We start from the raw sequence: 11,341 nt of genomic DNA on the forward strand, positions 1-11,341 counted from the left end.
TGAGTTCCTTAAACTATCAGTGGTGACATCTCTGGGAAATAAGATGACCAGGGGCTTTCACTCTACCTTATATACCTTATTGTTTGATATATATATTTTTTATTTATATATATATTTTATTTATATATCTCTATGTATTTGATATTTATATATCTGTATTTGATATTTATATATCTCTATATATTTGATATTTTTTGATATTTATATATGTGATATATATAAATATATACATATGAGAGAGAGATATATATATGTATATTTTTAGACAGAGTCTCATTCTGTTGCTCAGGCTGGAGTACAGTAGTGCGATCACAGCCCTCTGGGCTGAAGCAATTCTCCCATCTCAGCCTCCCAAGTAGCTGGAACTATATGCATGCACCACCATGTCTAGCACATTTTTTATTTCGTTGAGATAGGGTCTTGCTATGTTGCCCAGGTTGATCTTGAATTCTTGGCCTCAAGCAATCCTCCACCTTGGCTTCCCAAAGCACTGGGATGACAGGCATGAGCCACCGCACCTGGCCCTATTGTTTGATTTTTGAATAAGCGTATCTTTAAAAAGTCATTAACATGTTTTCAAAGGAAACAACAATCAATTTCTTGAACTTGGAGTAGAACTTGGTTCTGTTAAAATAAAGTGATTTTAACTAGTATAGATGTATAACGTACATTTGCACTAACAAACAAAGATGGCAAAGTATGTGTCCTATATTTAGACAACCCTGGAAAAAATTTGTTCTGGGCCGAAGGGTGACATCACCCATTCAGATGCAAGTCTTAGCAGATACTTGATCATTTCAAACAGTAGTTCTTGATTTGAGGAGGTCCCTCAGGCAAAGACTGTCGTTAATCTATTTTTCCATTTAGATTTATACAGTTGATAACAGATCAAATTTCAGAAAGGGCAGCTTTGAGTTATCCCTAAATTTTCCATAAGAAAAACTTATTACAACTCATAATATGTTTCTGCGTTTTCCCACTGATACCACACAGCTGACAAAGGGGAAGTTCCCAACTCAATTTCAACAATAGACAGATAAAGTCAGATACAACAACATAGTGCCCAAAGAAGAACTTCCTTTTTTTTCCCTCTAAATTGGGGATGGTAGAAGACAGATTATGTTCTTTGTTAAAAGAATTCCAAAGTTTTCATCTTTGTCCAATACCAGATCTTCAATCTTTCTAAGAAAAGAACTCTTAAAAACGTCTTAGGCCGGGCACGGTGACTCACGCCTGTAATCCCAGCACTGTGGGAGGCCGAGGCGGGTGGATCACAAGGTCAGGAGATGGAGACCATCCTGGCTAACATGGTGAAACCCCGTCTCTACTAAAAATACAAAAAAATTAGCCGGGCGTGGTGGCAGGCGCCTACTGTACTCCCAGCTACTCCGGAAGCTGAGGCAAGAGAATGGCGTGAACCTGGGAGGCAGAGCTTGCAGTGAGCCGAGATCGTGCCACTGCACTCCAGCCTGGGGAACAGAGCGAGAATTGGTCTCAAAAAAAAAAAAAAAAAAAGGTCTTAACCCTATTTCATGTCTACCCCAGGGACTAATTTAGTCATGTATCTGCCAACAAAAACATACTCACCTATGTTTATTTTGGTTCATATATAAATCTTCTTAGTAGCTGCTTCCAGTGAATATTGAGGGAGAAGCTCTCTTAATGGAAAGCTATGAGAAACATCTATTTTTCTAGGAAGTATATGCGCTCTGTAAGTCAATGTTGGTTAAGCAAGGGGACAGATTTGGTTTTGTTACCAAAGTTCAACATGAATTTTATTTGACTCTGTCTCCAACAATGGACCAGAACATTAGCTCAGTAAGAGATCATGACCAATACCAAATGTATGTCATAACTGGAGAAGCCGGACATCAAAAGGACAGCGAGAAGGCAGTGGGTTCTAAATAATTCTTCAACAATTTGGCCTGTCCTCAATGTCCCCAAAGCCCTTCAGAAGAAAGTAACAGAAGGCAAAAACACACCAAAATGAGGGAAGTATTAAAGATCCTTGAGCATCTTAACCTCAGATCCAACGGTGAAAGCTCCTAGGAAATTCATCCTCCAGGCCAGGCACCATGGCCTGTAATCCCAGCACTTTGGGAGGCCGAGGCCGGGGGATCACCTGAGGTCAGGAGTTCAAGACCAGCCTGACCAACATGGTAAAACCCCATCTCTACTAAAAATACAAAATTAGCCAGGTATGGTGGCACACGCCTGTAATCCCAGCACTTTGGGATGCAGAGGCGGGGATCACCTCAGGTCAGGAGTTTGAGACCAGCCTAACCAACACGGTAAAATCCCGTCTCTATTAAAAATACAAAATTAGCTGGGCGTGGTGATGCACGCCTGTAATCCCAGCTACTTGGGAGGCTGAGGCAAGAGAATTGCTTGAATCCGGGAGGCGGAGGTTGCAGTGCACCAAGATCGTACTATTGCACTCCAGCCTGGGTGACAAGAGCAAAACTCCATCTCAAAAAAATAAAAAAAATCATCCTCCAGGTCACCTCTTTTGTACCACTGCCACCCATAGCAGAACAGAAATCTTCAGTAATCTGGACTATTTCTAATAATTCATATAGGAAGCTGGACTGAGGTTAATTTTTATCTATGTAGAAAGTCTTTCCAGGCTCCTTCAAGCTCTTTATAAAGACCTACTCCCTAATTCTAATTGCAAATCATGTGTTAAAGTAAGTTATATAAAGATCTCTTTAGGCAATCCTCTATTAGCCTGGTTCTAATTGCCACACATTGTTTGAAAATAATAAAATTATACTTGTCTGAATATAGTCTCACTAATTAAAACTGACAATCCCTTCTTCCCCAATGTTGTTTGTAATTCATGAAAGTTTTATAGTGGTTTGCCACTTCCACGCTTGGGTGGACCAAAAAGTTAAAGAGTACATTTAACTCTTTACACTGGCTTACACCTGTAATCCCAGCACTTTGGGAGGCCGAGGCAAGCATATCACCTAAGGTCAGAAGTTCGAGACCAGCCTGGCAAACATGGTGAAACCCCATCTCTACTAAAAATACAAAAATTAGCTGGGTGTGGTGCCACGCGCCTGTAATCCCAGCTACTCAGGAGGCTGAGACAGGAGAATTGCTTGAATCCAGGAGGCGGAGGTTGCAGCGAGCTGAGATTGCACCACCGCACTCCAGCCTGGGTGACAGAGAAAGATTCTGTCTCAAAAAAAAAAAAAAAAAAAAAGGTACATTTTCCATGAAAAACAAGATATAAAGACAGTGAGACTCAAGTATTTTATAATACTTATGCCATTGCTTTTAATTAAACATAAAACATCTGATATTTCATTCATGGACTCTTAGCATTATCTATAAAACGAAATACCCTTTTTAGTCCATGAAGAAAATTCCATGAAAATAAAAGAAAAGCATATGCAGTTTTACATATTTAAATACTTACATTTTGGTGCAAAACAAGACTCTAACTGGGTATTTTCCTTTTATTTGAGGCTTTAGTTTCAACTTAATATGTCTAAAAGGACTAGTAAATACATTATACTGAGTGGTGGGGTAAATGAATTCTTTCAGGCCACAAGGGTACTATTCAGTAAGTTACCTCTCTGCACTGGCCGCTGCCTGGTGGCTTCAAATTGACAAACTGCCTTTAAGAGGTGAGACATGTTCTTACTGATTCATCCAAAGGCTCATTATTTGTTATTTATTTAAACTGATGGGAATGAAGAGGCCGAGTATAGAAAAAGAGTCTTTCAAATTCTAACATTTACAAACTTGAGCTACTTAAAGAAAACCTAGGTTTCTACTGCGATATCATCAGTACATGAGCCAAATAAAACACATTTACTCCCCCAAATTTGGCACACATTGTCTAAATTCAAATCCAAACAGGCAATCCAAGGAGAGCAGTCATTTGGAGTTTTCCTAATCTCCTTACATTTAAATAGAGTACAATACATCCATTATGTTAATCTTTTCCCACTAGAAGCTATTAACATGGTATCTGCTCTTGGTTAAAACATTTCAGTCCGTGGGGCATCTCTAAATTTTGATTAACCTTTCTAATATATAAAATGTGCTGATATACAAAACTGAAAACTTCCGAAGGCAGCACAGATGCCTCTGGATGCTACTCTGGGAGCTTTAGCTTCTTGAAAGGTGTCGGGGGACAGGCTCAGATCAATGCGCACACAGATGAGGAATTCTTTGTACCAGGGACATTCTCAACAGTGTAAGCAAAGAAGTCCTAATCAAGCCCCCAACCTAGAATATCAATCAAAGGAGGAACAATAAACAGAAATTACAGCAGAGAAGATAAAAGTCCAGGGTCTCTCCAGAAAGAAAACACAGGTACTGAAGCTAATCCACCAGCTTGCATCTGCACCTGGGCCCATTTCTGGCAATACAACGACCGTTTCAAAAACATATTTGTATTTAGCTATCTATCACAAGCACGTTTCTATCCCTGCATAAACAGAGCTCAGGTTCAGATTCCTATGCAATTTCCTTTCCTCTTTTTTAAAAAAAATATTCTAGACTCGAACATTCGATACTCGATACTTGCAGCCGCCACTGAAGTATTCACGGCAAAGATAAAAACAACTTGCAAATGGGAGATGCACATAGTCAGCTTTTCTTTTTCTTGATTTCTTGTTAATATTTTATAATGAATTGGAGGTCAGTCAAAAGTCCCTTTCTATAATAAATCTTAAAGTAGACAAGTAGAATGCAAATGATTTACACTTTCAATGATCAATCATTTCAAGAATCTCTCTATGAACTGAGTAAACCATCTGTGACTCAGGCCTCCCTATCATGTTTTTTAAGCTGACCCACTTCTCCATCACTCACCATGGTTCGAAAAATCTCACTTCTAAGGGTGTAGCAAGAACCGCTCTGTGCCAGTGCATAGTTTGAATCCAATAGGGTAAAAGGGTAATGTAAACAGCACTTTAAAAGGACACCAGTTTTTATTTAAAATGACCCACTGCCTCTAAAAAGAGAGCATCAACACCGGCCTTCACCTGAAGCAATCCTTTTCTCCAACAGAAGAGCAAATCAAGTCTGCAGGGTTCGGGGGCAAAGGGAAAGGATTAAGAAACCCGATCAAGTGTGAAAATGCGTGGTGCATCGAGTTTTGGAGATCAAATACCAGCTTTGCAAACAGGATACGGCCAGGTCAGCGGGAGCCCGGTTCAGGGGATTGGCCCTGCTCTGAAGAGCTCTAGGGACAGGCGAGGCGGTGCAAAGCCCAGTATCCCCAGCAGGGGCCGGACCCGGGACCCCCTCGGCGCCAGAACTTTGCGCAGTTCGCCGCCTGCAGCCCCGACACCATCAGGGGCACCTCCACGCCGCTCCACCCACGTCTTTGCCCATTCTTTTCGGGTGGCGGCTGCGGAGAGGGAGTCTGAAGGGACTTAACAAGGATGGCAGGGGGCAGAGGAGGGCGACCTCCTACCCCAGGCTGCGGCCGCCACAAAGGGAAGGGCGTAGCGCCTCTCCTCGGCGCCCACCGGAGCCACCCGAGGGCGAGGGCAACATGCGCCTCCTGGGCCAGGCCGCCGGCGGGGATGGGCGAGGCTGGCCGGGGGCGCGCGGCAAGTGACAGTAGCGTCTCCCCGCCCGGGCCCCAGCCTCCCCGCCCACCCCGGGCCTCGCCTCCCCGCGCACTGCACTCTCCCGGGAGCCGCGCGCCCCGGACCTCACCATGGGCTCCGCGCCACGGAGAAGCCATCGCGGGGCGGAGCGGCCGAAGAACCCCCAGTCCTGGGAGCCACCCCCGAGCGGGAGACCCTGGCGCGCGCGGTCCCCGCCCTGTCGCGGCCGGTGCGCCAGCGTGCCGCCCCTACCCTTTGGCGTGCTCCGTCTCCTCCTCATTGTCCCCGTCTATCCCGCACGTGTCCTGGTCGTCCAGTTCCAGGCTCTGCTGGCTGGCCGCAGACTCGCTGTCCTCCGCCATCGCGGCGACGCTGGTTGGGGAGGCGGTGCTCGGGGCCGGGCCGGCGCGGCGAGGCAGGCGCGGCAAGCGCGGCCGCAGCTCCCTCTAGTGCCTCCCGCCGTACTGCTTGGAGTCGGAGCCCGGGCGCTACGCCCCGCCCCTCCCGCGCCCCGCCCCCGCCCCGCCCTCCGTCCCCGCCCCTCGCCGTCCGCGCCCTGCCCGCCGGCCCCGCCCTGCTGCCGGCCCCGCCCTGCCCCACGGGCTTGAACCCCGCCCACCTCTTCGTCCCTCCCCATCAAGCCCCGCCTCTCCCCGTCCCGCCGGCTTCAATCCAGCTCTCTAACCCCGCCCGCCTCTGAGACCCCTCCCCTCCATCCCCGCCTTTCCCCGCCCAGCCGGCTTCAAACCCGCCCTCTAACCCCGCCCACCGCTGCAGCCCCTCCCGGATGGCCCCGCCCCTCCCCGCCCCGCCAGCTCCAACCCTGCTCACCCTGGCCAGCCCTGCACAGGGCCGAGTCCTGTACATCCAGGCCTGCGCGGTGCCTCTGCCTGGGGCTCGGCTCTCAAGGCTGCAAACGTACAGACTTGACATCCTGAGTGGCGGCATTTTTGGAACACAGGCCATGCGATTTTACTTGTGGACGAATTAGGGAGCGCTCCCAACCCGTGCAGGGGTTTTTCCCACTCAGGAGTAGGCACTCAGGGATGGGGCTTTCCAGAAGCTCTTCCCGCCCCTCCACATACATGTTAACAATTCCATTTCGCATCTATCTATCCATCTAATACATTATAAAATCAAATTCAAAGTCAAAACAGTATTTCCAACCCTCCACCGCCCTGTCCCAACCAGGCTTGCAGCACTAAAACTCTAGACAGAAATTTTTGAGCTACCCCTGCATTCCCTGGACACTACTACGGACGGCTCTGACCAGAACAGACATCTTTGAGGGACATGGGGACGTGTCTACGATGCTGGGGGATTGTACAGTTTCAGGTAGGCCACCCTGGCTTTCCCAAAGTCAAGGTCATGACCTAGATTTCCAAGCAAACGTGCACGGCCTTCTGTGCTGAAATTGTCCGCTGTCTCTCTCAGAAGAGGGAAGGGAGGCACTCTGTAGTATTGCCAAATAGAAGACCGGTGAAGTTCAGCCTCTCTTATTTGCTATTGCATTCTGTACAGAGCAGCCCTGTCCTTTGCTTTGCTGAGATGATCTTGTTCAAATGTGCTGCTAGGCCACCGGAAGTCTCCGCAGTGGTTTTGCAAAGATAATCATCAGAACCTGCTCAGTGAGGAAAATGAGACTTTAAAGAGCCACCTGAATTTTTTGGTGTGGGTCCTTTATTTGCAGAAGATACTAGGAGCATTTTATGGCTTTTTTCCCCAAGGGAGACTATGTTTTTAAAACGCAATGAGCTAGAAGTATCAAAAGATGAAAACTGCAGAGCGATTTCAAAGCCCGTCAGATGTTTGGCATTGAGACAACTAAAATTCTGTAAGAAGGGCAAATGGGGCCAAAACACAAAAGGAAATACAATATTGCCTTTAACAACGGCAACTATTTCTGAGGCAAAATGTCACATGTCACCTCTGTGAAACTTTAGGATAAAAGCAAATACAGATGAGTGAGGTTCCTGCAGCTCATCTCTGTGAACATGGATTGTTGGAGAACCCGCAGCCCTCTCGGGTAACCAACAGGAAACTGGCCAGGAGCAAGCCTATCAATCAAATCAGCCACTCTAACCTGCCAGAAGGGTTCTCTAAAAGAGTTTTTAAAACTTAAGGCAAAGGAAACTCAGCAGTCATATATTTATCTGAATTTTCAAGAAGTTTTGACTAAGAACTGCTCTAAAAAAGAATAAGAAAACAAATAATCCTGGAAAAATAAAATGAGGGCATCAAAAACCAGTGAAACACTAGAAAACAATGACAAACAGGGAACATCTGTTCCCCAGAATGGAAACAAGTTGGTACAGTGCTGGATTGAAGTACATCGGTACAGTACTGGATTGAAGTATTATATAATACAAATGTTTTACAGCATTAATCTTTGGAAGGAGGGAAAAGTTTACAGATGACCCTGGGGCTTCCTAAATCCTACTGTCCTGTATAGAAACACTATGTTTCTAAACATTTTTACTTATTTCCCTGGCTTAATTTCAGAATTTGGAGAATTGGAACCAAGTGGCAACTTCCAGCATCTTAGATCTAAAGTTTATTTGGTGGATGGGAGCACTGTGAAATGGCTGCCAGTGTATTAGTTTTTCAAGTTTCAGTTATTTATTAATCAGTGTAATCTCCAATAGATTACATCAACATGATTTCATTCATTTACAGGAGAACTATTTCCTGGTGAAGTGGAAAATTGTGCGGACGGATTCTGGAAGACCTTCAGTCTAAAGCAGCTTTATAGTGAAACATTTCATTTAGAAATATGGACCTTCTTTCTTCAGTTTGCTGTGATCCACATTCATTGAGTAGAACTTGAATTGATCATCGGAACCCAGTTTGTTCCAGGGATCTGGGTGATTCTTTCAGTCCCAACTAACATCTGGATTGAAAAATGCCAGACGCAAGAGATACAGTTCTGCTCCAGTACCTCTAGCTCCAATAAATACTAAGAGGGAGATCAAGTTTGGATGCTTCTTGGCCTGACCGATGATCTGGTGGAGCGTGTTTGCAGCAGAGGCCTCCAATTGGAAAGGAGAGAACCAGCCTAGCCACCAGGCCCTGGGCTAAGTAGTATCTTGCCAGTGTATTTTAAAAGGCCTTTGGGAATTTTCTATTCCGCCTGGCCCACTCCTACTACAGATGTAAGATTATAGTTGTACAATTGGTCTTGTTTCATTTAAAGTATTTTAACTTCTTTTTTAATTTTGGAAAAATGCATACAACATAAAACGTACTATCCTAACCATTTTTTTTTTTTTTTTTTTGAGACAGAGCTTCACTCTTGTTGCCCAGGCTGGAGTGCAATGGCACAATCTCAGCTCACTGCAACCTCCGCCTCCTGGGTTCAAGCGGTTCTCCTGTCTCAGCCCCCCAAGTAGCTGGGATTACAGGCGCCCGCCACCATGCTGGGCTAATTTTTGTATTTTTAGTAGAGACGGGGTTTTGCCATATTGGCCAGGCTGGTCTTAAACTCCTGACCTCAAGTGATTCGCCCGCCTCAGCCTCCCAAAATGCTGGGATTACAGGCGTGAGCCACTGCGCCCGGCCTGGAGTGTTTTATTATGCAGTAATAACTAACCAACGTACAGAAAAACAAAGACCAAAAGAAATCCTTGGCCGGGTGCGGTGGCTCACGCCTGTAATCCCAGCACTTTGGGAGGCCGAGGCGGGCGGATCAGGAGGTCAGGAGATTGAGACCATCCTGGCTAACATGGTGAAACCCTGTCTCTACTAAAAATACAAAAAATTAGCCGGGTGTGGTGGCGGGTGCCTGTAGTCCCAGCTACTCAGGAGGCTGAGGCAGAATGGCGTGAACTCAGGAGGTGGAGCTTGCAGTGAGCCGAGATGGCGCCACTGCACCCCAGCCTGGGCGACAGACCAAGACTCTGTCTCAAAAAAAAAAAAAAAAAGAAAGAAAAAAAATCTTAAAGACACTCCTTTTTTTACTATCACGATCACTATCTGTATATCTGGGTATGTCTGAAAAAGACTTATGCCAAACCATTAGTTTGCACTTTCCATTCTGGGTTCACAAAAGCAAAGCCCATTACTTTTGCAATACACTAGCTATTCTTGCTAGCTGGTTTGCTTTAGAGTCTGGCTGGATTTTATTTCATTTTTTAAGTAACTCCATTTCTTTTTAATTTTTGAGGAACCCTGTAACTACCCTGCACCTTTTGCAACTGTGCGTTGGAGAAGCTTTTCTCGTAGTCACTGTGAGGGTAATTTGCAACTCCTATTGCTTGGTATTCTGCTAAAAGGTTTTCATACTTGTTCAAACCAGCAGGGTGGTGCCACAGTGAGTATTGCAGATCAGCTGCATTTCAGAACTTCACAGTTGATGAGTCTGTGTCTTGTCCCTGTAGGACAAGTTGGGGCTTGCAGGTGATGCCAAGGAAAATTCTAGAGGAAGCAGAACAATGCCACAGCAGATGGAAGTATGTGTTCATTTAGGAGGTGGAAGGTGCCTCCATTCTATAAATAGGGTCACCTTGAAACTGCACTGCTCGCCAAACTCCTTAAATGTGTTCAGGTTTTCCCCACGAGTATATTACTGGATAGTTTATTGCCAAACTTCATTAGTTATTTTATTGATAAGGATGATATATTACAGAAGTACACTGTCTCATTGGACATTTTTACTCGAAGTAGAAATACTAAAGGAGGCAAAAGGATCTGTTCTAGCCTGTCCACAATTAGAGCTTCTGGCCCTTTCAGGAAGAAAGGATGGAGGAGAAAGTAACTGATGAAGAAAGTGAGGGCAGGAGGTAAAGAAGAGGAAGGAGATAGAGGAAAATCAGGAAAGGGAGGAGGAAACAAAGAAGGGGAAGAGGTGAGTGCCAGCTGTATACACGCCAAGGGCTGCAGCAGCCTCCAGATGCCATGTCTCCCTGCATCCAGGCTCCATCACTCTTTTCAATAGCACTGCTTGGAAAATTCTTCCATAGCAATCAGAGCATGTTCATCCCCTCACTTAGAAACAATGTGGCTCCCAGTTGCCTTCTGCATCAAGTCAAATCCCCCTAGGTTGGTGTTCAAGTCCCTTCCACACCATAGCCTCACTGTACCTCTGGTCTTAGCTCTGACCTGAGCCTCTCCAGGCCCTCCATATGCCCCGGGCTCCCTTCCTCGTCTCTGGAGGCACCAGGCCCTTGAATGCCCTTTCCTTATTACCTGCCATCACCAACAACACAGCTCCCATGTTGCCTCCCCTGCCGAGGGTTTATATGTTTGCCATCATCCCAGCACTAGCCCAGCAGCTCCTGAAGAATCATACGTCATGTGCTTCTCTCTGTATCTCCGTCACCCAAACAGTGCCTGAAACAAAGAGGACACTTCATAAGAGCTATAGAACGAATGAATGAATCTATGACACCCCTTTTTTCCCTGTTTGCCAGCCCAATATCTTTCTAAAGCTGTTTTTAAATTTAATTTTATTTTTATTATTTGAGATGGGGTCTCACTCTGTCACCCAGGCTGGAGTGCAGTGGCGCGATCTCAGCTCACTGCAATCTCTGGTCCCAGGTTCAAGCAGTTCTCCCACCTTACCCTCCTGAGTATGTGGGACTACAGGCATGTGCCACCACACCTGGCTAATTTTTGTATTTTTTGGCAGAGACAGGGTTTTACCATGTTGACCAGGCTGGTCTCAAACTCCTGACCTCAAGTGATCTGCCTGCCTCGGCCTCCCAAAGTGCTGGGATTACAGGCATGAGCCATGGCGCCCAGCTTTAGCTGTTTTTTTTTTTTTTTAA

At 45.7% G+C, this 11,341-nt stretch overlaps 1 protein-coding gene across 5 annotated transcripts in view; it reads right to left on the reverse strand.

The window, feature by feature from the left end:
* The window catches only part of NMT2 (N-myristoyltransferase 2), a 63,439-nt gene extending 57,360 nt beyond the window's left edge, over positions 1–6,079 (reverse strand). For 2 of the 5 annotated variants that reach the window (XM_031015456.3, XM_031015457.3), the window contains exon 1: positions 5,829–6,079. In XM_031015456.3, coding sequence (XP_030871316.1) covers positions 5,829–5,938 — 110 coding nt within the window. In that variant the 5' untranslated portion in view covers positions 5,939–6,079. The remainder of the gene's footprint in view (positions 1–5,828) is intronic. The other 3 variants (XM_063709907.1, XM_063709908.1, XM_063709906.1) reach the window with 2 other exon arrangements.
* Between the last annotated feature and the right edge of the window lie 5,262 nt (positions 6,080–11,341).

Source organism: Gorilla gorilla, chromosome 8 (assembly GCF_029281585.2).
Source record: "Gorilla gorilla gorilla isolate KB3781 chromosome 8, NHGRI_mGorGor1-v2.1_pri, whole genome shotgun sequence".
NCBI lineage: Eukaryota > Metazoa > Chordata > Mammalia > Primates > Hominidae > Gorilla > Gorilla gorilla.